Consider the following 25,693-nt stretch of genomic DNA (forward strand, 5'->3'; position numbering starts at 1 on the left):
AAGTGTTCTCTTTTGGATGAGTGTTTATTTTCACTTTTTGACTTCTGCATTCATAACAGAGAAATTACTTAGGGTAATTTAATAAAAGCAACACATTACATTTACTACTGAAATTCTAATTTTATTTGGGATATAAATTACCCGTATACTAGATAACTATAGTAGCAACATTGTGTGTGGCAAAATGCAACCTGAATCCATAAAGTATTGAAAAATTAAGCATTGCACAGAAAGAGCAATAATTAGTCAAGGAAAATAGTCATAGTTTTATGTAGGAAAAGAGGCAGGTGTACATTGTAAGGATTAGTGTGACAAAAAGACATGAGAATAGGACATTATGGAGAGCTTCACTGAACTAAAGTAGAGGGAAGTTAAGAAAAATGGGTAATATACTGTTTAAAAGAAACACCAACTGAGTACTGTATAGACTGGCTTGCCACTGTTTTTACCCCTGCTAAAGAATACAAGATATCTAACATATGTCAGTTTTTATCAAGCTTGCTTATTTAATTTTAGATTTCAACTAAACTTTGAAGTACATTGAAGTTACTGCCCTTAAGAATCTGCAGAGTGATTATTCCTTAGTTATCTTGAAGTGTTTCAGAATATGTTAACTAAAATTAAATCAGAATATCATATATATTTGAATATTTTATTCAGCGTTTTTCAGATTTTCAGTTAGAATCATTTGGAGACTGGCTAATATTAGAATCACTTGAATTATTTTCTTAAATTAAGAGTTAAATATGGACCATTTTCCCTAACAATTTATCTTCCTATTTGGTGTCATTTCCTAAAATAGTCTCTGTGACGGGATGACTTAATATTTTTCTTGTTGAATTATTATTGTATTCCATCTTTGCAAAGAGATCGAATCATAGGTTTTCTGGAATCTTCTGCCTGTGTTGGGGCTATTTTTAATCTTCTAAAATAGATAATAAATTTGCACCTGCAGACACAATAATTGCAAATTAGAGTGAGTGATCAGAAATAATACTACTTGTTTTTAGAGGTATGTTTCAGTTCAGGTTTTGTTACATAATTTTATATATATATGTAGCATGTTGTGCCATGTGTCTTGAAGAATATTACATGACTAAGGTTCACTAGTTTGCAGTTCCTTTTTACTTGCCCTTTCTTGTGTGGTTGTATGGGATTCAGTTTGTAATAATAAACCTGCTAGACTATTTCCTGTCTTAACTGTATTTCAAATACTTTAGTAATATAATCAGTAAATGCTAAATTAGAGATTACATGTGTGCTTCCATGTTTGATTTAGTTGCCATTTTCTGATGAAACACAACTTTTCAAATAAAGCAGCAAATTTATAAACATTTGGGGATTCAGTGTATTGCTGGAACCTAATAGTGGAGGCTAATTTCATTTTTTCAATATGGAATTTTACCTGAATTTATTAACTTTTTTAGAAGAATTTTTGTTACAAAGCTATTTTAATGTTGATTAACCTTGGCTGTCTTCTTTATAAATTTGCAGCCTGCCTCATCTGGAGATGATAGAGCCATGTGTTTTACTTGTAGTGTATGTCTTGTTTGTTGGGAACCTACTGATGAACCTTGGTGAGTCTTGATTATTCTGGACATAACAGACTAAATTAATTCTATAAACTTTGTACTTTTAAATTTTACTTTTTGATCTAGATATGATAATATTCATGTCTTTCTGCCATCAATATTTTTGCCTTTGTCCCGAGAGGGTGAGGTAGCACTCTTTCACATCACTTGACATACAGTATCTTTAAGGTCTTTCACTTCCTAAAATCTGTACTTGAAAGTGCCAAAGAATAGCATCAGACTCTGAAAACCAGGAGATGATGATAAAATAAATGAAAAGAGCGTGATTAACTTCAGCTGTTTAATATTGATCTCTTGAGGACAGGCTGTCAGTGGGGAACCTACAGATGAGGGTCTTACGATTTACGTTTAAAAATTTTTTTAAAATTTATTTTATTTTATTTTTTTAATCCTTACCTGAGGAAATGTTTTTTATTGATTCTAGAGAGAGGAAAGGAGGGGTAGAGGGGAGAGAAAAACATCGATGTGAGAGAAACATTGATTGGTTGCTTCCTGTACGTGCCTCAGCTGGGGGAACCAACCTGAAACCTGGGTATGTGCCCTGACTGGGAATCAAACCAGTGACCCTTTGGTGCATGGGACTATGTCCAATGGAGTCACACTGGCCATGGTTCTTCTTTGCAAACTTTAAATATAAAATACAGTATTAACTACTGTTACTGTACTGTACATAAATGAGAATTTTACATTGAAACAGAGTAGTTACTCATTTAAAGATGTAGGAAACCAGTGTGAGGAAATATCAGAACTTGAAACAGTTTTATCAGTGTGTTAATACAGCATAATTTACACTGTCGCATTTATTTCTCCATTTCATCTGAGACTCTATTTGTATTGAATTAAAGTATATAATAACTGCTATTATAAAGCTCTGGTTGAATGTGTTAGAGTGATGTTGATAAAATTGAATGATTTGGTATTTGAGTGTTTTTAATAAGGAATACCTGTTTTTTTCAAAAAGAAAAGATGATCCCATTGTTCTGTTTTAATGTACAAACTTTTTCTTAATTTATGTAAAGGTCTGAGCACGAGAGACATTCCCCAAACTGCCCTTTTGTGAAAGGTGAGCACACACAGAATGTGCCATTGTCAGTCACTCTCGCAACAAGTCCTGCACAGTTTCCTTGTACAGATGGAACTGACAGAATATCTTGCTTTGGATCGGGGAGCTGCCCCCATTTTCTAGCTGCTGCAACGAAACGAGGAAAGATCTGCATATGGGATGTTTCTAAACTTATGAAGGTATATTTTAATTTTGAAGTAACAGATTAGTAGTTTAAAAAAAAGTCAGTTATAAACTTAGACTTTTCATTTGTTTAGGTGCACTTAAAGTTTGAAATTAATGCATATGATCCAGCAATTGTACAACAGCTTATTCTGTCGGGAGAACCAAGCTCAGCAGTCGAATCAAGGAGACCAACTTTGGCGTGGCTAGAAGACTCCTCTAGTTGCTCAGATATACCAAAATTGGAAGGAGATAGGTATGTGAATTTGTTTTATTGGTATTTATAGAAGTTAAGTATTTTCTTTTCCTAAATCGTATATTTTCTTTTTATATATATATATATCTTTATTGATTTTATAGAGAGGAAAGGAGAGGGAGAGAGAGATAGAAACATCAATGATGAGAGAGTCATTGATCTGCTGCTTCCTGCATGTCCCCAACAGAGGATCTAGCCCGCAACCGGGCATGTGCCCTGACCGGGAATTGAACCCCGATTGCCTGGATCCTGGTTCGACGCTCAACTGCTGAGCCATGCCTGGCTGGGCTAAATTGTGTATTTTCTTAATTCTAATTGAAGAGACAAAAAAAATTATTAGGTCCACAGTTTAGCGAATAAATGTTTGGTTGGAAACCTGAAATAGATGTGTGATTCTTTCAGAAATGCTATAGTCTATAAAATGTACTTAATTTTCTACATTAATATATCCAATTAATTGGACATAATTGCTGCATTGGAAAGTAGTCTAAATAATGAAATGAAACCCTTGGATTAGACTTGTACTTTCACATTCTACTAAATCTTTTCATAAGGCAATTGAACCAAATGGTTTTAGTTTCCCCCTTTTTTCAGTAGCACTGCAAATTATAGACATACTCCTGAATAATGACATAACTTGTGGCTAGGGAGGATGACCTAATTATTTAAAACAATTTATCAGTAGCCAGCAGAGTTTAGGCATGATAATTATTGCTATAGAAACATTTTGTTAAAAATTCTGTGCTGGATTCTCTTCCATTCAGCTTTTCTGACAGATTCCTGATTTCTGTAGCTTTATTTGATCTATGTGGGTTTCTTTGGATAAATACCCAGAAGTAGAATTGCTGAGCTGTGTTTTATCTCTTTGTTTTAAAGTCTATTTTGTGTGGTATAAGTATTGCTACCTCAGCTTTTTGTTATTTAGATTTTGTGAAAACTCCTTTTCCATCCCTTTGCTCTCAGTCTGTGTGTGCCTTTCTATCTAAAGTGTGTCTCTTATAGACAGCATATGTAAAGGCCTTGTTTTGTTACCCATTCAGTCACCCTATGTCTTTTGCTTGGAGCACTTAATCTATTTACAATTAAAATAATTTTTTATAGATATGTATTTATTGATATTTTATTCATACTTTTGATTCTTTTTTACTTATTCTTAAAGAAGACCCTTTAATATTTCTTGTAATATTGGGTTCATGGTGATGAACTCCTTTAGATTTTTCTTGTCTGGGAAGTTTTTTTTTCTTCTAAATATGTCTTTATTGATTTTGGAGAGAGGAAAGGAGAGGGAGAGAGATAGAAACATCAATGATGAGAGAGTCATTGATCGGCTGCCTCTTGCACGCCCTGGACTGGGGATGGAGCCCGCAACCTGGGCATGTGCCCTGACCGGGAATCAAACCACTATTGCATGGATCCTAGGTTGAGCCATGCCCGGCCGGGTTGGAAAGTTCTTTATCTGTCTTTCAGTTCTAAATGATAGCTTTGCTGGATAAGAGTAATCATGGTTGTAGGTCCTTGCTTTTCATCACTGGGAATTCCAGCAATCGTCTGTCTCAGCCATAATTCTCGCTGTTTTTCACAGCTAGAAGTTATGGGACTTCTCTTCCTAGAACTGGAACCCTGGGCTGGGGGGCCATCTGTAGGGCCAGGACCCCTTGCATTTCAGGGGGAACCTCCACAGCTGACCAAATTTAACCTTAGTGAGCATGTTTGGTCTCTGTGATTTTCTTAGAAGTTAGTGAAAAATTAATAGAAGATAGTAAAATTATTATGTTTTCTGAACACTAATTTTAATTAGAAATTTTATCTTGGGGATTAAAAATTGAATCAAGATATACTTTTAAGATTATACACATGCCAACATGTGACCTTAGATTAGGGTTAGGGTTATAGTATTGATATATCAAAGCTAAGGTGCTCCTGTAATATTAATTTGTTAAGTTTTCAAAACATTTAAAACATTCAAATATCTTATTTTTTATGTTTTTTTTTTTTGTAGAAGGTTTTGTGTCATGTAAAAGGCTTTAGGAAATCCAGTGGCTATTACATAAGTAATGCATGCTTATTGTAGAAAAGTTAGAAAATAACTAATAATTTGGAGAAATTTATGGTACCCATTATCATGTCATTTAGTTATGTTAACATTTATGTGTGTTTTTTAATGTGTGTGTAGTTTTTTTTAACCTGTGTGTTTCTAAATGTTTTGTTATAATTACATATCATGAAATTTACCCTTTAAAAAGTATACCATTCAGTGATTTTACTCTTATGATTTTATCATATAATAGTATGAGAAATTTTCTATCATAGAATAATATTTTCAAAAGATTATTGTCTTAACTCCTAACTTCTGTGTTATAATAATTTTCCTGCTTGTGAAGGAGTTCTTAACAGCTCTTCCAAAACAAATACACCAAATACAAAACAAAAAAGAAATGCATGTGTGTGTGAGTACATATATACTCACATATTTATACAACTCTTCTGTTTGGTTTTAGGGTAACTTTATTGAATTTAGTAATACAATAATTATTAAAATTTTACTAGTAAAAGCTTGTGCTTGATTTTATTAGCTGCCTCTCTTTTGTCCTTTTATTTAGCCAAACTATCCTTAGTCACACCTTAACAGTCTTCAAATTCCCACAAATTCTGTTATAAATTTTTAGAGTCTTCCACACCCTATTTCAGGTAGACATTTATTTAATGATTTAAGATGATATATTATCAGCATTGTTAATCAGTTATGATCTCAGAGTACTTATATATCATTTAAGCCAGTTTTAATAGTCCTTATGATGCTTATATTCCAGATATAAAGCAGTGGTTGTTGTAATATTGTACTTTTTTTCTCCCCTCTCTCATGTATACAATTTTTTGAAATTCAAATTATATTTTTACTTTGTCTTTTAAGTGATGATTTACTGGAGGATTCAGACAGTGAAGAGCATTCCAGATCAGATTCTGTGACAGGTATGTAAAAAATGTTAGATAATCTGTTTATATCAGAGATCTTGAATTAGTATTATATAGTGTTTCATACTTAAATTTTAAATGGTACCTATTTGAGCCAGAGGAAGTAAAGGGACAGTTTTACCAAATTTTTGTCACAGATATCAGGGAGTTGACATTAAGCTCCAGAATATGTTCAATTTATTTGCTTAATGTATTCTCCTATTAAGTAAAAGTAATGTTTAAATTAAGGTTTTGTATTTCCAAAAGAAAACAAGGGAATAGAAAATGCATTTTTAAGTGTAAATTTATAGACATTTAGGCTTCAACTAAATGCTGCCTTGTTATCCTATGAAATACTAAAGCAAATGAATATGCTTCATATTTTAATGTAGTTATGGTACAGGTAAGGCTAATAGTGCATCTCAAAATAGTTTACTATGTCAGAATTCAAATCTATCATTTAATTATAGTCTGATAGCATTTTCTAATATATAAAATAGTTATACTAACATCTGTTAATTAGTGTTTTGGGGATTAAGATAAAAATATGTAAAGAATAATGGAATTAGCCAGTATTTTTAAAAAGTTACCATTATTACATTGTGGCTATTCTCTAATGTCAAATCTCATGAATTAAGGACATGTATAACTTGTTAAATCTCTGTAGAAGAGACATGGTTTTGTATGTGTAGTTGTCAAAAGTTATAGTTAGTATAGAGTAGCAGGTGCTTTCTTAAATTATAATTTGTCATGAAATCCTTTTTAAATCCACCAAACAATACTGCTCTGGTTTTGGATTAACCCGTAGTTGTCTTTTGAGGTAGTTCTTAGAAATGAAGAAAATTAACAAAGATGTAGGAAAATGCCCTAAATGAGGTACAGTTGTGTAAGTAGCTTTTGAATAATTAAGATTTCATTTAAACACGTTTAGTCTTATGATGTTAATGTTCTTTTCCATCTTTGTTGTCCTTTTGCAAAAACAGAAAAGGGCTACTATTGCGTACTCTGAATTTGATAAATAATAAACTGGTCATTGGTCACCTGGAAACTTGGTTAGAGCTTGATCTCTTCTACCAAATAGCTCTTTGGTCTTGTCAAGTCACTTTAACTCTCTGGCCCTCAGTGTTTTCTCTGTAAACTAGTTGAGCATCCTTAAGAGTTATTATGGTGTACTACGTGTTATAAAAGTCTCACTATTGACATTTAATTTCAAGTCAAGATTAGTAAATTAGTAGAGTAAATATATAAATATTGTATGGCAGTATACAGGCTGCACATGAATATAGCCAAATGAATGGTAAATAAATGAACAGCTCCATTAGGACAATTAAATTGTTGAGTTTATAACTAAAATTTTCTTCTGCTTAGCTAGAAATGGTTTCAGTTTTAGGTGGTCACATTGACATTATGTGAAGTAAGAAAATCTCAGAAAATTCTAGATAAAGTTGTCAGTGAGCATTTTGAAGAAACTGTTAGTGAACTAGTTAGTAAACAAAAATGGTACAGAACTCTCAGTATATCTTAAATGTTTGATGTTCCATGAATCTTTCTTGCTGATTCCTTTACTTGGGCAGCATTCAAACTTTCATGCAATCACCTTGAATTATTTTATATTTCTGTTACTCTTCTGTGTACTTGCCTAAAATTGTAAGGCCAATTCCACTTTGTTTGTTTTTTGTATTTCCACAAGTTACCTAGAGTGGTCATTATATTGTTGTTGCCTGAGTGATAGTGGTTTGTTCTATTCAGAAAAAAACAGATTGGTTGAAACTTTCAGTTTGGTATCAAGAGATTTTTACCTGGTTCAGGGTTGACTGATATCTCTCCTAGGGTTTTGTGTAGACAGAGATGGCACATTTGGAGCATTGAGCCAGACATGACTTTTGTACTATTTGTAAGGGGACAGCTTGAAGAGAATAGACTAGATAAAAGCTCAGTAAGGTGTACTATGATGTAGTTAGTTGACTTTAAATGAACTAAAAATTAGCATATAATATAGAGACGTTACAATTTAAAAAGGACACATTTTGGGAACATTTTTCTTCTTTTTTGTAAGCTGAGGTTAGAATTAAATTTCATGCTATGACAATCGATTGATAATTAGTATGGTGGGATAGGAGAGAGGAGAGGATGCTATGACTTCTAAATGGTAAAGGAAAGGGAGCTGAGATTACAATAATGTTTCATGCATATTCAAAGTACATAAGTGACAGATACATAAATAGTATTGAGTGCTTCTGGTTTAGAATTAAATGGTAGAATTCCTATTATTTTCATATTAATGATGTGTTCATTCCTTAACCCTCTTATTCTCCTAATTAAAAAAAAAAAGGTTTTGCTAACAAATTGTCAGGTAAATATATTCTGAATTGGAAATGATTTTCAGTTTCTTGGTTACCATTATGGTTTTTCTGGGTAGGTTCATCTCCAATTTGATTAAATTTCCTTTAAAATACTTTAAATTCTTCTACTTATACAATTATAATTCATGGACTAGATGAGTGAAAATAAAAATTAACAAAAACCTCACACTAGAGATTCTGATTTACATTCACAAGGCCATTGCTAATGAATATTGTTCTTTTTCAAAGGGCATACATCACAAAAGGAAGCCATGGAAGTGAGCCTTGATATAACAGCACTCAGCATTCTCCAGCAGCCAGAAAAACTTCAGTGGGAGATTGTTGCAAATGTGCTTGAAGATACTGTTAAGGATCTTGAAGAACTTGGGGCAAATCCTTGCTTAACAAACTCTAAGAGTGAAAAGACAAAGGAAAAGCACCAGGAACAACACAACATTCCCTTTCCATGTTTATTGGCTGGAGGTTTATTAACATATAAATCTCCCGCTACCTCACCCATTAGTAGTAATTCTCACAGGTCACTGGATGGTTTAAGTAGAACTCAGGGTGAAAGTATATCAGAGCAAGGGTCAACTGACAATGAATCCTGCACTAATTCAGAATTAAATTCTCCTCTAGTGAGGAGGACTTTACCCATTTTGCTTCTTTATAGCATCAAGGAATCTGATGAGAAAGCAGGAAAAATCTTTTCACAGATGAACAACATAATGAGTAAAAGTTTGCATGACGACGGTTTTACAGTTCCACAGATTATTGAAATGGAACTGGATAGTCAGGAGCAGTTGTTGTTGCAGGATCCTCCCGTGACTTATATTCAGCAATTTGCGGATGCAGCGGCCAACCTTACCTCTCCAGATTCTGAGAAGTGGAACTCTGTGTTTCCCAAGCCTGGGACTTTGGTTCAGTGCTTGAGGCTGCCAAAGTTTGCAGAGGAGGAGAATCTTTGTATAGACTCAATAACTCCTTGTGCTGATGGAATTCATTTGTTGGTAGGACTGCGGACATGCCCTGTTGAATCCTTGAGTGCAATAAATCAAGTAGAGGCCTTGAATAATTTAAATAAATTAAATTCTGCGCTATGTAATAGACGGAAAGGTGAGCTGGAGTCCAATCTTGCTGTAGTGAACGGTGCAAATATTAGTGTAATCCAACATGAATCACCAGCAGATGTACAGAGTCCTTTGATAATTCAGCCTGAGCAGAGGAATGTTAGTGGTGGATATTTAATACTTTATAAAATGAATTATGCCACTCGGATAGTGACTTTAGAAGAGGAGCCAATAAAAATCCAACATATCAAAGATCCCCAGGACACAATTACCTCGCTCATTTTGCTTCCACCAGATATATTGGATAATCGAGAGGATGACTGTGAGGAACCTATTGAGGAAATGCAGTTAACCTCAAAGAATGGCATTGAGAGAGAAAAAAAGTCTGACATTTCTACTCTTGGACACCTGGTAATAACCACTCAGGGAGGATATGTAAAAATATTAGATCTTTCAAACTTTGAAATTTTGGCCAAAGTGGAACCTCCCAAAAAGGAGGGCACTGAGGAACAGGATATGTTTGTTTCTGTCATTTACTGCTCCGGCACAGACAGGCTGTGTGCATGCACCAAAGGTAAGCGATTGGTTTGTTTGGTTCATCTACAAGCCTTATAAAGTTACTGTACATTGCATTCGTTGATGTGCATACCTTGTATGAATTTTAGATCCATGTAGATAGAAATTTGTTCTTTTATAATGAAGTGGTAAATCTTTCTACTGTTTTAACTGTTTTTAAAACTTTTCTACTGTTCTAGATAAGGATTCTAATTGTAAATAAGTTAATAAGTATCTCAGAAAGTTTTTTCTCTGCTTTAACCTCAAGAAAACCTGCTGCTGTTTCTGTGAGTCTTGACTCTGCATCTGTTCAAATTTGTGGCCTTCGGCAAGTTACTTTAAACTCAGTACACCGTTGTTTATTTATTTATAACCTAGGATAAAAAGGCCTGTTTCCAGGCTGGTTAGATGAAATGATGTATGTAAAGTTTCTGGCACAGGTATTGGTTCTTATTTCCCTCTGAAATAAAAATATTTAGCAAGTAATTACTACTTTTGCCAATTTTTAAAATTTTATTTACTTCTGACCTCTGGTTGATAGTGAATCAGTGAGTCATTGATGGGCTGCCTCCTGCATGCCTCCCACTGGGAATTGAGCCAGAAACCGGGGTTTGTGCCCTGACTGGGAATTGAATCGTGACCTCCTGGTTCTCAGGTCAACACTCAACCACTGAGCCACACTGGCTGGGCAAAAAAGCAGTGTTTGAAAAGGATTACTGACAATATCAGGATGATAGTTTCGTAGGAATTTAGGGCCAGGAGATTGAAGCCTAGGTAACTATAGCCAATACTTGGCAGAGGAATTGGTTTTGAGAAGAGTTATATATCTCATGTGGTTCTGGTAAGAATTAACCTGTTTTTCCTCTCTTTAAAAAGATTTCAAGCCCAGCCAGGTGTGGCTCAGCGGTTGAGCGTCTACCTAGGATCCAGGCGATCCAGGTTCGATTCCCGGTCAGGGCACATTCCTGGGTTGTGGGCTCGATCCCCATTCGGGGGCGTGCAGGAGGCAGCCAATCAATAACTCTCTCATCATTGATGTTTCTATCTCTCTCTCTTCCCCTCCTTTCCTCTCTCTGAAATCAATAAAGATATATTAAAAAAGATTTCAAGACTTTAGCTAAGAAGGATAATGGTGAATGTCATGGTTCAGATTGCCTTCTTTGAAATACATCAAGTGAAATAACATGGGGAAAACATCTTCAAATAACATAAAAACCTAACAGAGTTAACTTGAAAAATGAGCAAGACAGAGTAACTTTAGACTAATAAAACTTTGAATTAGAATTAATAAAGTTCAGAAAAACCATTAAAATACTATGTAGTATGAAGGATAATATGAATTTATTGATCATGTATAGCCAGTTCATTATTGTTAGAGCTTTACCTCTATTAATTTGTTTAGTCATCGTACCAACTTATGAGATATGTGCTATCATTGTCTCCATTTTATAGGTAAGGAAACTGAGGGAAAGAGAGGTTAAGTAACTTGCCTAAGTTACAGAGCTAATAAATGACAGAGTCAGCATTCAGACTTGGCAGTCTGTCATCAGAGTGATTATAACTATGTTATACTGCCAGAATGTACCAAAATCTGAAGACTCGTGTGTTGACTTTTTTGGAGACTTAATCTGAAAGATTCAGACACTGAAAACAATTTTATTTGCCATTTGGCATGATGTCACTAGTGCCTGTGTTAATAATTTTAAAAATATATGAGACGATTCTCCAACTTAAGATGGTTTGACTTAGGATGTTTTGACTTTAAAATGGTGCAAAAGTGATATGCATTCAGTAGAAACCAGCTGGGCTAAGCTATGATGTTCAGTAGGTTAGGTGTATTAAATGCAATTTCAGTATTTTCAGTTTAGGATGGATTTATTGGGAAGTAACTCCAATCATAAATTGAGGACCGTCATCATTCTTATTTTTGGAGTTATATTCTTAGTGGTTTAACTTACCACAATCTACTTCAGAATAATGCTGACTTAATTCTAGTGAAGCATGGAAACTTTTCTGTAATCTTTTTTCTTCCCTACCTTTGTGCTACTGTTGTCTTATGTATTACATTCAGATAAGTTATAAATCCAACCAAAAAAAGTTATTTTATAAAATCCTTGTCTTGTAAAAAAGGCAACAAATGAGAAAAAATATTTTGTTCTCAATTATTATTTCTGTTTTCTCTTGTGAATTTGGTACTGCTTTCTTTTATCTTGAAGGACTTTCTTCAGTATTTACTATAAGGCAGGTTTGCTAGCAAAAAATTCTCTCACTCTTTATCTGGAAATATCTATTTCACTTTTTTTAATCCTCACCTGAGGATACTTTTTCCATTGCTTTTTCAGGGAGAGTAGGGGGGAGAGAGAGAGAGGGAGGGAGGGAGAGGAGAAACATCAATGTGAGAGAGACATATTGATTGCCTCCCGCACATGCCCCGGACCAGGGCCAGGGGTGAGCCTGCAACTGAGGTACATGCCCTTGGCCAGAATAGAATCTGGGACCCTTTGGTCCGTGGCTGACGCTCTAACCACTGAGCCAAACCAGCAAGGGGCTATTTCACCTTCTTTTTTGAAGAATAGTGCTGTGTATATGTAGATTTAGTGGTTGACTACTGCTTCTGTACATTTCATTCTATTTCCTCTGGCTTTCATTGTTTCTTTTTCTTTTCTTTTTTTTAAGTATCTTTATTGATTTCAGAGAGAGGAAGGGAGAGAAAGAGAGAAACATCCAATGATGAGAGAGTCATTGATTTGCTGCCTCCTGCATGCCCCCAACTGGGGATTGAGCCTTCAAACCCTGCATGTGCCCTGACCTGGAATTGAACCTCGATCTCCTGGATCCTAGGTGGATGCTCAACTGCTGAGCCACGCTGGCTGGGCCCTCCATTGTTTCTGATGTCAGCTGTTAATTTCCCTTGTAGTTTCCATGTCTGTGATGAGTTATTTTTAACTTGCTGCTTTGAAGATTTTTCTCATTGACTTGTTTTTCAGCAATTTGACTGTAATGTATGTGTATCTGTGGATCTTTTTGTGTTTATACTACTTGAGAGTAATTGAACTGTTTGGATTTTTCACGTGATTTTTTTCATCAAATCTTGGCAGTTTTTGCCCATTATTTTATCAGAAATTTTTTCTTTGCCCTTCTCTTTTTTTTTTTTTGAATTTCCATTAGATGTATGCTGTTAGATTTGTTCTGTCCCATAGGTCAATGAAATGCTTTTCATTTAAAAAATATTTTCTTTTATTTAGATTGGTTAATTTCTCCTGGCCTATTTTTATTTCACTGATTCCTTCTACTGCCATTGAAAATGTGCTTTGAGCCCCTCAAGTGAACTTTTAATTTTAGTTATTTTACTTTTCAACTCCAGAATTTCCTTTTTATTCTTTTAGAATATTTCTTTTTTGTCCTTGAGATTATTTCATGAGTCATTTTCTCCATTTGTTCCCTTAATTCTCCTACCTGGTTTCTTATTTTATGAAAATATTTACAGTTACTTATTTGAAGTTTTTGTCTGCCAAATCTAATCTGGGACACTCAGATATTTCTCATTGATTTTGTTTTTTTAAAGCATGGATTATTCTTTCTTTGCATGTGTTATAGTTTTTAATTTAATACTGGAAATTTTAAATAACATTGTAGAAACTCTGGATTCTGATTTTCCCCACTTTGATGGTTGTTGTGCTTCGTTTGTTGCCCACCCTGGTTGAATGACAGTTTTGTCCAAGTTTATATATTCTTTTCAAGAAGAGACTTTATGGTCCTCCTTACTCTGTAATTCTGGAAGTGAATCTTCAAAACTCTTCTTAGAATATACTTTTATTCATTCATTTTTGTCTTAAATATTTGCTAAGTTCTTAGTTTTTTTCTTTGCTAGAGATGTAAAAAATAGAAATTCAATTTGATTTCATTTCATTGTGAATTTTAAGAGTTTTTATAAAGTCTCCCCCCCACCCACCACCACACACACACACTGATTTTGGAGGGAGAGGAAGGGAGATGGAGAGAGGGAGAAACATCAGTGTGAGAGAGCAACACCGATCAGTTGCCTCCTGTATGTGCCCTGACTGGGGGATCGGACCTACAACCTGGGTATGTGCCCTGACTGGGAATCGAAGTGTGTGACCCTTCAGTGCATGGGACAATGCTCCAACCAGCCTAGCCACAATGGCCAGGGCCTCTGTTTTGTTTTGTTTTGTTTTGTTACTGCTGGGATTAAGATATCGGCCTATGGATCCCACTATAGCTAATGCATTAGTTTCCTCATCTGTAAAGTGGCCACAGTAATTGTCCCTATCTCAGGGTTTTTTTGTGAAGACTAAATGAATTAATTTAAGCATTAAAAGTAGTACCTTACACATAGGAAGTAAGTACTCGATGAATAACTAATTTCACACATTTGCGTATTTGCTGTTTTCTTAATTTCCAGTTTGTAATTCTTTGGCAGTTTAACTTCTAAATTCTTGGAGATATATCACTTTAGTAGCCTTCTTTATCTGACTATCAAGAGATATTAAAATAAATTTTCTTAACTAAATAAAGTACGCTTGTATGTTTACCCATTTTCCATGTATCTGTATTGATGGAATTTTACTACACTGTAGGTGGTGAGCTTCATTTTCTCCAAATTGGAGGAACCTGTGATGATATTGATGAAGCTGATATACTAGTGGATGGATCTCTTTCTAAAGGAATAGAACCATCTTCAGAAGGTTCCAAACCTTTATCAAATCCTTCAAGTCCTGGCATTTCAGGTATGATATTAAATGTTTTATAAAAATGGGAATTCCTGTGGTGTTGGGAGTTTTCTGAGTCTGTCTTACATATTTAAAACACTGTTTCAATTTTTATAGTCAACTCTTGGTTACTTTGCTGAGGACGTTCATTTCCTTATTGGCATTCTTTTACTAGGCTTGTTTTTGTGTATTATTATTTTTCCAGTAGTTGGAAAACGTTGCAAACATTAAAATAAGAAGTGGGTCTCAACCTGTGAGTAGGTTGACCAATATTGGTTCAGTTACCTAAGGTAAAAACATTATATTGGTTATTAAGGAGCTTTTGGTCTAGCAAGGGAGGAGAAAAAACATGGAAAAGAGAAGAGTCCATTAAGTAACTGTGTAAAGTTAGTGGAATGGCCAATATTACTGATATTACTACAGGAGTTGAAAAGCCAAAAAATACTCTTTCCCTGGAATAGCATATTCAGACCCTCATTGCCCCATTGCAAAACTTTAGATAATAGTGTATATTTAGTTTCATGCTCTCCCCACTGAGCTCTCTTTCCCCAACCTTTATGCGTGCTGTTAGTCCTGTTGTACTTCCATAGAACCGTTATGTTTTACTCTTAGCATTCGGCACATTTTATTCCCCGCATCTAGCATTTAAAAGTTTATAAATCTGTAGTGAAAAGTATGTTTAAACTTAATTATATTCTAAGTAGAAATAATACATAAAGTTGGTATTTGATCTTAATGGGCACTAATGTTTGGGCGTTTGATCCTTCTCCTGTGCATTGTAGGCAAACTCTTAGTGATTGCTAATATAATACACGTTAACTTTAGTGATTATCATAATAATATATGATAGTCTTCACTACCTTATATACTAGGGTTCTCAGCCTCATCAGTACTATTGAAATTTTGGACTAGATCATTCTTTGCTGTGGGAGGAATGTCCTGTGCTACATTAGCAATATCTCTGGCTTCTGCCTACTAGATTCTAGTAGCACACGTAATTGCCCCCATCCATTTGGCTCTTGGGAGTATCTCAGGTTGAGATACACTGACTCATGTCTCTTGCTATAATTAGTCAATACTTGATTGTCTTGATTAAGTATACAACTTGGCTCAAAAGCTAACATACTGAATGTTTCATATTTTATAAGTTATTGGTATAATGAATAATTTTCATAAAGTTCATAAAAATACTATTTGGTAGAAAAGCTATGAATTACAGATTATAAAGAAGGAAATACAGTCATGTGCCACATAATGATGTTTTGGTCAACGATGAACCACATATATGACAGTGGTCCTGTATGATTATAATGGAGCTGAAAAATATCTGTTGCCTAGCGACTTCTTAGCTATTGTAACATTACTGTTACAATGCATTACTCAGGTGTTTGTGATGATGCTGGTATAAACAAACCAACTGTGCTGCCAATCATGTAGAGTGTAGCACATACAGTTATGTACAGTACATTATACTTCATAATGATAATAATTGATTCTGATACAGATTTGTGTATTTACTATTCTATATTTTTAATTATTATTTTAGCAAGTCCTCTTTCTACTTACAAAAATATTTGCCAGAAAACAGTATGCTCTGTATCACTGGCAGTTGCTTCCTACAATCTCATGTTTGCCATGTTTCCTGATTGCATTATTTTCTCTTGTGCTTAATTTAATCTTATGTTGTTTTGTACAGTAACATGCTATACATACAGGCTTCTAGCGCAGGAGCAGTAGGCCATACCACATAGCCTAGGTGTGTAGTAGGCTATACTATCTAGGTATGTGTAAGTGCACTCTATGGTGTTTGCACAATGACAAAATACCTGTTGATGCATTTTCTCAGAATGTATCCTGTTGTTAAGCAGTGCATGACTAATGTAAAGGAAGGACATTGATATTATTAATATTTACAAACAATTTAATACAGTTTCAGTCAGATTTATAAAGCTGTAAGCTTTGAGAAAAAATGTGGTTTGAAGTACACTTATAATAATTTACGGAACTTGGTGTAAATTTTCTTTGTGAAAATATTTTCAACTTACCAGATTTTGTATTTTAGTCTTTCTTTAAGCTTTTGTTAATTGGAACAAGAATAACAGCCTTTCACCTTTGTCTAATGTTAGACATTTCACGAATGTGAATACATACATTTATTAAAAAAACTAATCATTCTGAGGCCAGTTGTTATTCTTAAATGCTGGTATGTATATATGATATTCTTAACTACCACAGAAGTGGAAAAACACTGTTTAAAACGGCAGATGTTATGTGCTTGCTGATGGTTAGCATTTTGTTTTCATGAATAAGAAAATCTAAAAATTAATATTGATCTGATGTAAGTTTGACTTGCATTTTAGCACCATTACTTTTGTTCCTCTTACTAATTTAGGGCTAGTTAAAGCTCAGTCAGGACTCTTCTAACAGGTTGAGTTTGGGTTTCTCCAGTAATGAATACCCTTCCTATATTTAAAATATTCAAGATGGATTTTTCTTATGTTTGTCATGTAGTGACCTGCTAGATATCTCAACCTATATTATTAATTTTCAGGGTATTTAGTAAGTGTTGCAGTTGAGTAGGCAAAAACATGAATTAAAACTACTTTTTTTTTTTTTTTTTAAATCTATTTCAAATTCTACATTCACTGTTATTAAGGAGTTGATTTATTGGTGGACCAGCCATTCACCCTTGACATCTTGACATCTTTAGTGGAGCTAACCCGCTTTGAGACTTTGACTCCACGGTTTTCAGCTACTGTTCCTCCATGCTGGGTAGAAGTTCAGCAAGAACAGCAGCAAAGGAGGCATCCTCAACATTTGCATCAGCAACATCACGGAGATGCTGCTCAGCATACGAGAACTTGGAAGTTACAGACTGACAGGTAAAATATTCTTCCAAGGTATTTAATTGTAAATCCATATTGTATTATTTGTTAGAGGTAACATAGAATTCTTAGTATAATACTGTTTCTCTTAACTTTTTTAAATTAATAGCTTTTGTTTCTTTTATTCATCACTTTAATTTTGGAGATTGCTGTATTCTTAGTTGTAGAATAAAATAATGAGAGTAATCCACCATTGCTGTTAGTTTGGTCTCTCAGTCCACAAATTTATTTGACAGTTTATGACTGATGGAGTTTACATTGTAGTGGGGATAGATAGACAGCAAATATATACTATGTCATATAATCATAAAAGCTATTGAAATATGTTAAAACAGTATGGTTGTAGTTTTTAGGTGTGTACATATATATGAGAATGAGATAGAGCAAATGCGTATAATATTTTTAATATGAGGCCAAAGAAAGGCCTCCATAAAGACATTAATTTGGAGGCAGTAGCAATGCAAAGATCCTGAGGAGTATGTTTTATGAATTTTAGGAAGAGCAAGAAGACCATTTTGTCAGAGTTCAGGAGCGTGGGGGGAGTGGTAGGAGGCAAGGTCTAGAAAGGCAGCTGGTAATCAGTTCATGAATGTGTTTATAGGCCATAGTGAGAATTTTATGCTGAGTGAGGTGGGAAGATGTTAGAGGGTTTTGAGTTACAGGGGTGATGTGATATAATTTACATACTCGAAGGATATAGTAAGACTGCTGTGTTGAGTATAGATCTAGTCAACAGAGACTAGTTTGGAAGCTATTGTGGCAATCCATGTGAAGTGGTGATGGTAGCTTGCTGATAGTTGATGGCGGTAGGGAAAAGAGTGATCAGCGTCTGGACATGGGCATAATTTGGAGGTAGAAGGAACAGTATATGCTGATATAATGACCATCTGGTGTGAGAGAAGAGTCAGGAATGACTTTAAGGTTTTGAGTTGAGCTAGATGAAAAGTGGAATTTTGTTTACTGAGATTGGAATGGATAATCGTGAAGTTGGGATTTATGATAAATGTGAGCTGTGTGGTAGACATTTGGATATGAACCTGGAACTTAGTGTAGGAGTATGATTTGGAGATTTTTGTTTTTGTTTTTCAGCACATATGTATATGGAATTTAAATCAGAATGCACATGTATAAGAAGTTCTTGTTTTAAAATGCAGATTCCTGGGACCCTACTCATAGATTTAGGGTCGGGCCCTGGAATCTGCAGATAATTCTGATGCATAATAGTCCACACTTTAAGGAACAAGGGGTTATTATAATGTACAGTTTCTAAGGCGTGTGGATTCCTAAAGTAAGGTAATTCATGGCCCTAAGTTTACCCTGTGTTGGGAGCTGCTTGTCTCCTCTCCTGATATCATTGAGAAGCATTAAGTTTTGTTGGAGGCTAAAAATCAGAGTGTAAAATTGTGATAGTAATGGTAATATGGTTATGGCTGGAGAAAGAGTTTTGCTGTATTTAGCATGTTCTTCCTTATTTGACAGCAACAGCTGGGATGAGCATGTATTTGAATTGGTTCTTCCTAAGGCTTGTATGGTTGGACATGTGGACTTCAAATTTGTTTTGAACTCAAACATCACCAATATTCCACAGATACAAGTGACACTGCTGAAAAATAAAGCTCCGGGCTTAGGGAAAGTCAATGGTAAGAATGAATCAAAATATATATTTGAAGATTTTATCTTGTTGGTTTCTTTAAAAAACTAATTTTCAATTGATTGTCTAGATTTACTGGTCCCTCCCACTCTCTCATTCCCCTCCCCAATATTTTCCTGCTCTACTTTTGGTGATTTTATTTACAAAAGTTAATCCCCGGAACATTTTAGACTTCAGTAGCTCACTGTTGTTCAGAATTGCATAAACTGAAGTAATTTACTTATGCTTTTTTGGGAAATGGAATTAGTTTCCTTTGTGAATTTGTTTCACTTTTAGCATTACTAAACTTAATACATCACTATTCTTGAGACTCGTTTGGGAAAAGAACTTTGTTGTGGAGTCACATATTCTTTTAAGGTGATTAGTGAAACCCACCCTTTCATGTCATCCAGAAATACACCCATCTTTATCTTTCTTGCACGTTCAGAATTTGATGTTTTGAATTATTAAAATAGATTGTACACATTTAACATTGGGAACTAGATGTTACTTCTCAGGGTCTTAATAGGTTAATTTTAAAGGCAGGCAGTAATTTTAGAGTAAAATGGCTACTTTACCCAGGGGGTTAAAAACATTGAAACTTGAAAAATTTCCCATTTCAGAAATACATATGTGTGTTTGTGCATGTATGTGTGAATTTTTGTGTATGTGTTAGAAACATGATAGATTCTCATTTGATTGGGTTTAGACATTGCTGTTTTTAAAATGCTGCAGGTGCTTGTACTCTGCAGCCCAGGGTAAGAACTTTTAGTTCAGTTGCCAGCAAATTATTTCTTTAGGTGAATATTTTACTACCATTAAAAAAGAGATGAGTGTATGCAACAATTAATTGAATCTAATTTTTCTCCCTCCTGACAACCATTTTGTAGCATCTGTGATGAAATCACAGCAGTTCCCAGTATAACAATAATTTTAGGATTTTAGGCATGTAACTCATCGGTATTAAGTAAAATTAAGTCTGCTAATATTTTTATCCTCTAGAAACAGCAGTAGATAGGCAGATCACCTTTCCTTTGTCTCCAGCTCTTAACATTGAAGTGGAACAAAATGGGAGACCGTCCCTGGTTGATTTGAATGAAGAAATGCAGCACATGGATGTAGAGGAATCACAGTGTGAGTTAAATTATAGAGCTGTTGTCCATGACAGTAAAAGGAGTAGTGATCCAAGTGCATCATGTTGGGCAAAGATTTTCTTATGGCTTGCAAAAACTTGGTTTTTGAGTACATGATTAAAAAATAACCTATGATTCTGCTTTGGCCAAATGCTTTAACTTTCAGCTCATCTTTGTGAACACAGCTGCGCTGTTACTTGCATTCCTGTTTTTTAATACCTTGGGATTTCAAATTATGTCATGGCTTTATTATTTTTGAAAATCAAGGTGAATGTAAATAAAATGGGAATGGAAAACACCATAATATATCAGATAATTGATTATAGCTCCTTAGCATGATAGTGAATTCTTACTTGAACACATTCTAAGTGTGGTATTTTGTGTGGTGGTATTAAATGTAAATGGGATGGGTATTTTCTTATTAAATATTGCATTTTAAGTTATCAACTAATTTAAAAGAAAATGTATATTTTTCTTTTTAGGTCTTAGATTATGTCCATTTTTAGAAGATCATAAGGAAGACATTCTGTGTGGGCCAGTATGGCTTGCTAGTGGCCTTGATCTATCAGGGCATGCTGGGATGTTGACATTAACAAGCCCCAAACTTGTTAAAGGTAAAGTAAACATATTTTACCAAAGCAGAATAAATAATGCCACAATTGTAAAAATAGACAAAAAAAGAAAACATCTGATTTTAAAAAAGTAAGATATTGTTTTGTTTGGGATTTTCATTAGCAATTCCACCAGTTTCCTTGTAGCTGAGATCATTTCCCCCAATTGCCTGGATCCCAGATTGATGCTCAACTGCTGAGCCACGCCCAGCTGGGCAACAACTATTTTTATGTGAAATTTTCTGATCCTACTTTGTCATGGAGGTTTTAGTGCTTTTTTTTGAAAAAGCACAAAGAAAGTGAACACAGGGTGACTTTAGTGTGACATAACGAAGCTCTTGAAAGTTACCAGATACCATGCTCTGGTATGTTTGCCTTTCCCATCAATTTAGAGAGTTCTGTGTCTTTGGCATGTTTATTGTATATTGTTATATTCTCTTAAGAGGGTTTTTATAGAAGAGTTTTGATAGTATCAGATGTAACAATTTGAGTGTCTCAAACATAAATGATAATTAATGTATATTTTAAAATAATTGGCAGTTATATAGATAATAGATATTGCAGTACAGGACTCTTATTTCAGCTTCTATATCCCAGGGGTGAAAAAAAAAGCAACAAACAAAATACCTTGCTCTATTATTAAAGTAAATTTGGAGGTTGTGTGAGGGGTGGATGTCCTTCCCAAACCAAGAAAATATCTGACCATCTAAATAACTATTAATTTAAATACATTCCCTTCATAATGTTTGTTCATATTCACACATTTACCTTTAGTTGCAGATATAATACACACACACACACACACACACACACAGAGACATTTTAATATGGTCTCTTGATGACATCTCATTAAGTTTATGAGAGCTTATGATGTGTTAGGCTACATACTGGGATACAGTAGTGAGCAAAACTAAAAAAATCTTATCTTTCATATTGCTTAGAATATAAGTTTTGTTGAATGAGTATAAAACTTAAATTTTTATATGAAAATAAAAATGTTGGCTTTGATAAAGTGGAGGATACAATTACACAACATATTTCAAAAGGCTATAATTTTAAAGTGTTAATTTTCCTAGAATTTACTAAGTGATTATTTTTCTCATCAAATCCCCCTCCCCCAAATCTTTGGGGAAAATGATTGCTAAGTTTTAATGCAACAATAAAAGGATGACATGGGTGAAATAAATTTGGAAAAAGAAGATTGAGAGGGTGAGTGATGTCAGAGAATAATACAGCGATAAGAGGGTGACAGTGTAGTGCTAGCACAGCAGGCGCGCAGATTCGTGGAAAACAACAAAGGTAGCTTTCATAATCACAGGAAGATTTAATATCTGTTGGTGCAGCAATAGGCTGATGGTTTGCTGGTGAGTGTATTAATTTGATCCATGCACAGTAATGTGTTTAAGTTACCTTTGGGGTAGGTACTATTATTTTCATTTTACATTGGAAGGAACTGAACCACAGAGAGGTTAATTTGTCACATGCCGTATAAATGGCAGAATCATTATTCAAACCCAGCTAGTGACTCCAAAACCTATTTTTTTCTAGCTGTTAATACTCTAATGCTTGTTTCTACGTGTGTGCATGGGTGCATAAAAAGGATTGGGTTGATACACATATGGGTAGTGCCTTGATGACAGTTTTTTCTTTGTGTTTTACTGTAGTTCATAAAAATTTATGTTACTAAAATCAATAACTTTTTTGGGGAAAATATGCCAAATGTTTATAACAATTAGTCAGAAATTTCTGTCTTATGCTATTCATGTAACTCCTGTGCTTTTTGTTCTTTTGCTACCAACATCTTGAAGGTATTCAACTATATTATGTTCATATAGCAGTATAATTTGTAAAACTTCTGAACAGTGGGGTGCTTTTTTTTTGAGTTAATTTTTTAACTTGCTTTATGAAGGAATGAAAAACAGTTTGCTCTTTTGGTGATTCAGTGATTTATCCCATTCTATGCTGCTTCTCTAGGTATGGCAGGAGGAAAATATCGTTCATTTTTAATCCATGTCAAGGCAGTGAATGAACGAGGAGCAGATGAGATCTGCAATGGCGGTATGCGTCCTGTAGTAAGACTTCCATCCCTAAAACACCAGAGTAACAAGGGTTATTCACTTGCTTCACTCTTGGCAAAAGTTGCAGCAGGCAAGGTATGAAACAATGTTATTTTGAACTTTAACAATTCTGTTTTAAACATTGTAGATGGGATTTGACACAGTATTGGAAGTAGTATAACCCTTGTTTTTTTTCAGTAGACAGTTTGGTTTGTTTGTATTTTTTTCTTTACAGTGACTTCAAAAATATTATAAAGAAAATATTTTGAATGAACTGTAAGCAAACTATGTAACTTGTATAAGGTATACTTAGTGGGGAGTGATTCTTAGGCGGTACTTCCCTTTACAATTATTTTAGGTCATAATACTTATTTCCTTAGGTGTGAGAGTTTGATTCTATGCTTGTTACTGGTAACTCACCACTTTTTTTTTTAAAAATATATCTTTATTGATTTCAGAGAGAGGAAAGGAGAGGGAGAGAGAGAGAGATAGAAACATGAACGATGAGAGAGGCGTTGATCGAGCCCACACCCGGGCATGTGCACTGACCGGGAATCGAACCTCGATCGCCTGGATCCTAGGTCGATGCTCAACCGCTGAGCCACGCCTGGCCGGGCGACCACTTTTTTTTTAATTTGGTAAACATTTGGGAGTATGCAGGAAGAGAAGCTGGGAAGTGATTTTAGAGATAAATTGTAATTTTCATGGTTGATTTTCTGCAACTAGCTGTGTACCATGCAGTCTCTTCATAGTTGTCTGATCTTGGATTTTCTTGAGGTCTAGAGATTTTTTTTCTCTATTATCATTATTCATAAGCAACAGTAGCAATATCAGTAAAACCAATCATCTTTTATAGATCTTCTAATTTTTTCAAGGACTTCTGTGTACTTTATCTGATCTAATCCTCAAAATAAATGAGATAGGCAGAGCAGTTGCTACTATTACCTCCATTTTCCATATCGAGAGTCAGTGAAACTCCCTGGCCGGGTGGCTCAGTTGGTTGGAGCATCTTCCGGTGCATCAAAAAAGGTTGCAGTTTCAATTTCCGGTCAAGGCACATACCTAAGTTGCATGTTTGATCCCCAGTCAGGTTGTGTGTGGGAGGAAACTGATTGATGTTTCTCTCTTTCTCCCCCTTCCTCTCTAAAATCAATTGAACAAAACATATCCTCCAGTGAGGATTAAAAAAATTTTTTTGGAAAGTGAGTAAACATTAGAGATTAGGGAGCTGGCATATCTCATATCTAAGTGATGTAGCTGGGACTTGGATTCAGGATGCTCGCTTTGTAATCTTTAATCATTGGGTTAACTTTAATAACTGTGTCTTTTTTTTCTTCTGTTATAATTCTGGGGGAAATTAGTTATTTACTGCATATAAGGTAAAAGCTATCATTTTAATTTGAGATGTATGTTTTGATAGTTGTGATTCAGTTATTGCTCTTTATTTGAAAACTTTAATAGTAAAGACTTTTTAGTATCATTTGTTCATTCAATTATTTATATTTGTGTATTTAGGAAAAATCATCTAATGTTAAGAATGAAAATGCAGGTGGCACCCGTAAAGCTGAAAACCTCCGGGGTTGTGACTTACTTCAAGAAGTCTCAGTCACAATTCGAAGATTTAAGAAAACTTCAATTTCTAAGGAGAGGTAACTTCATTTCCTTTTCCTATTATTCTTTTTTTTATTATTGTTATTAAATATATCTTTATTGATTTCAGAGAGAGGAAAGGAGAGGGGGGGAGAGAGAGAGAGAGACATCAATGATGAGAGAGTCACCGATTGACCACCCCCTGCATGCCCCTGACCGGGGACTGAGCCTGCAACCCGGGCATGTGCCCCGACCGGAATCAAACCCTGATCGCCCGGATCCCAGGTCGACACTCAACGGCTGAGGCATGCCCGGCCGGGCGCTATTATTCTTATAGTAATAAAAGTACATACAAAGGAATAATTGCAGTAAAATACTAACACACAGTCAGAATATAATACATTATTATAAACTTCATTTTTTTGTAAAACTTTCCACAAGCCAAGTATTGCTTACGTACTATTTTAAACCTTTTAATACCATAAAATTAAGTTCAGAGACTGACATTTCATTGTAATATTTAATTTTCCAAAGTTTTTTTAAAAGAATTGTGATATTACCCTAGCCGGTTTGGCTCAATGGCTAGCGTGTCCGCCTGTGGACTGAAGGGTCCTGGGTTCTATTCTGGCCCATGGCACCTTGGGCTTGATCCCTGGCCCCGGTTGGGGTACCTGTGGGAGGCAACCAGTTGATGTATCCCCCCCCCCCCCCGAAAAGTAATGGAAAAACACCCTCAGGTGAGGATTAAAAAATAAATAAAAAATTGTAATAGTCCTGATTTTTCCCTGGCTGGTGTGGCTCAGTTGTTTGAGCATTGTCCTGAGCACCAGAATGTTGCCACTTTGATTCCTGGTCAGGGCACATGCCTGGGTTGCAGGCTTGATCCCCAGTAGTGGGTGTGCAGGGGGAAGCTGATGGATGTTTCTCTCTCTCATCAATGTTTCTCTTTCTTTCCCTCTCCTTCCCTCTCATATATATAAAAAATTGTAATATTTGTGTTTTAAAATGAAACATGTAAGCAACCAGGTTGTGATAACTTTAATCTGTTTCATTTTGGTTGTTAAT

The 25,693-nt window shown here is 34.8% G+C and overlaps 1 protein-coding gene across 9 annotated transcripts in view; it reads left to right on the forward strand.

Annotated features, from left to right (window-relative positions):
* The window catches only part of BIRC6 (baculoviral IAP repeat containing 6), a 154,532-nt gene that overhangs the window by 27,208 nt on the left and 101,631 nt on the right, over window positions 1-25,693 (forward strand). For 5 of the 9 annotated variants that reach the window (XM_081156170.1, XM_081156172.1, XM_081156177.1 and 2 more), the window contains exons 6-17: window positions 1,495-1,577; window positions 2,612-2,834; window positions 2,913-3,073; window positions 5,985-6,043; window positions 8,617-10,011; window positions 14,591-14,740; window positions 17,379-17,604; window positions 19,087-19,247; window positions 20,240-20,371; window positions 20,853-20,984; window positions 22,956-23,134; window positions 24,554-24,687. In XM_081156170.1, the coding sequence (XP_081012296.1) occupies window positions 1,495-1,577; window positions 2,612-2,834; window positions 2,913-3,073; window positions 5,985-6,043; window positions 8,617-10,011; window positions 14,591-14,740; window positions 17,379-17,604; window positions 19,087-19,247; window positions 20,240-20,371; window positions 20,853-20,984; window positions 22,956-23,134; window positions 24,554-24,687 (3,035 nt within the window). The remainder of the gene's footprint in view (window positions 1-1,494; window positions 1,578-2,611; window positions 2,835-2,912; window positions 3,074-5,984; window positions 6,044-8,616; window positions 10,012-14,590; window positions 14,741-17,378; window positions 17,605-19,086; window positions 19,248-20,239; window positions 20,372-20,852; window positions 20,985-22,955; window positions 23,135-24,553; window positions 24,688-25,693) is intronic. The other 4 variants (XM_081156173.1, XM_081156175.1, XM_081156174.1 and 1 more) reach the window with 1 other exon arrangement.

The sequence above is a fragment of the Miniopterus schreibersii genome (assembly GCF_964146895.1).
Source record: "Miniopterus schreibersii genome assembly, chromosome: 13".
Lineage (NCBI taxonomy): Eukaryota > Metazoa > Chordata > Mammalia > Chiroptera > Miniopteridae > Miniopterus > Miniopterus schreibersii.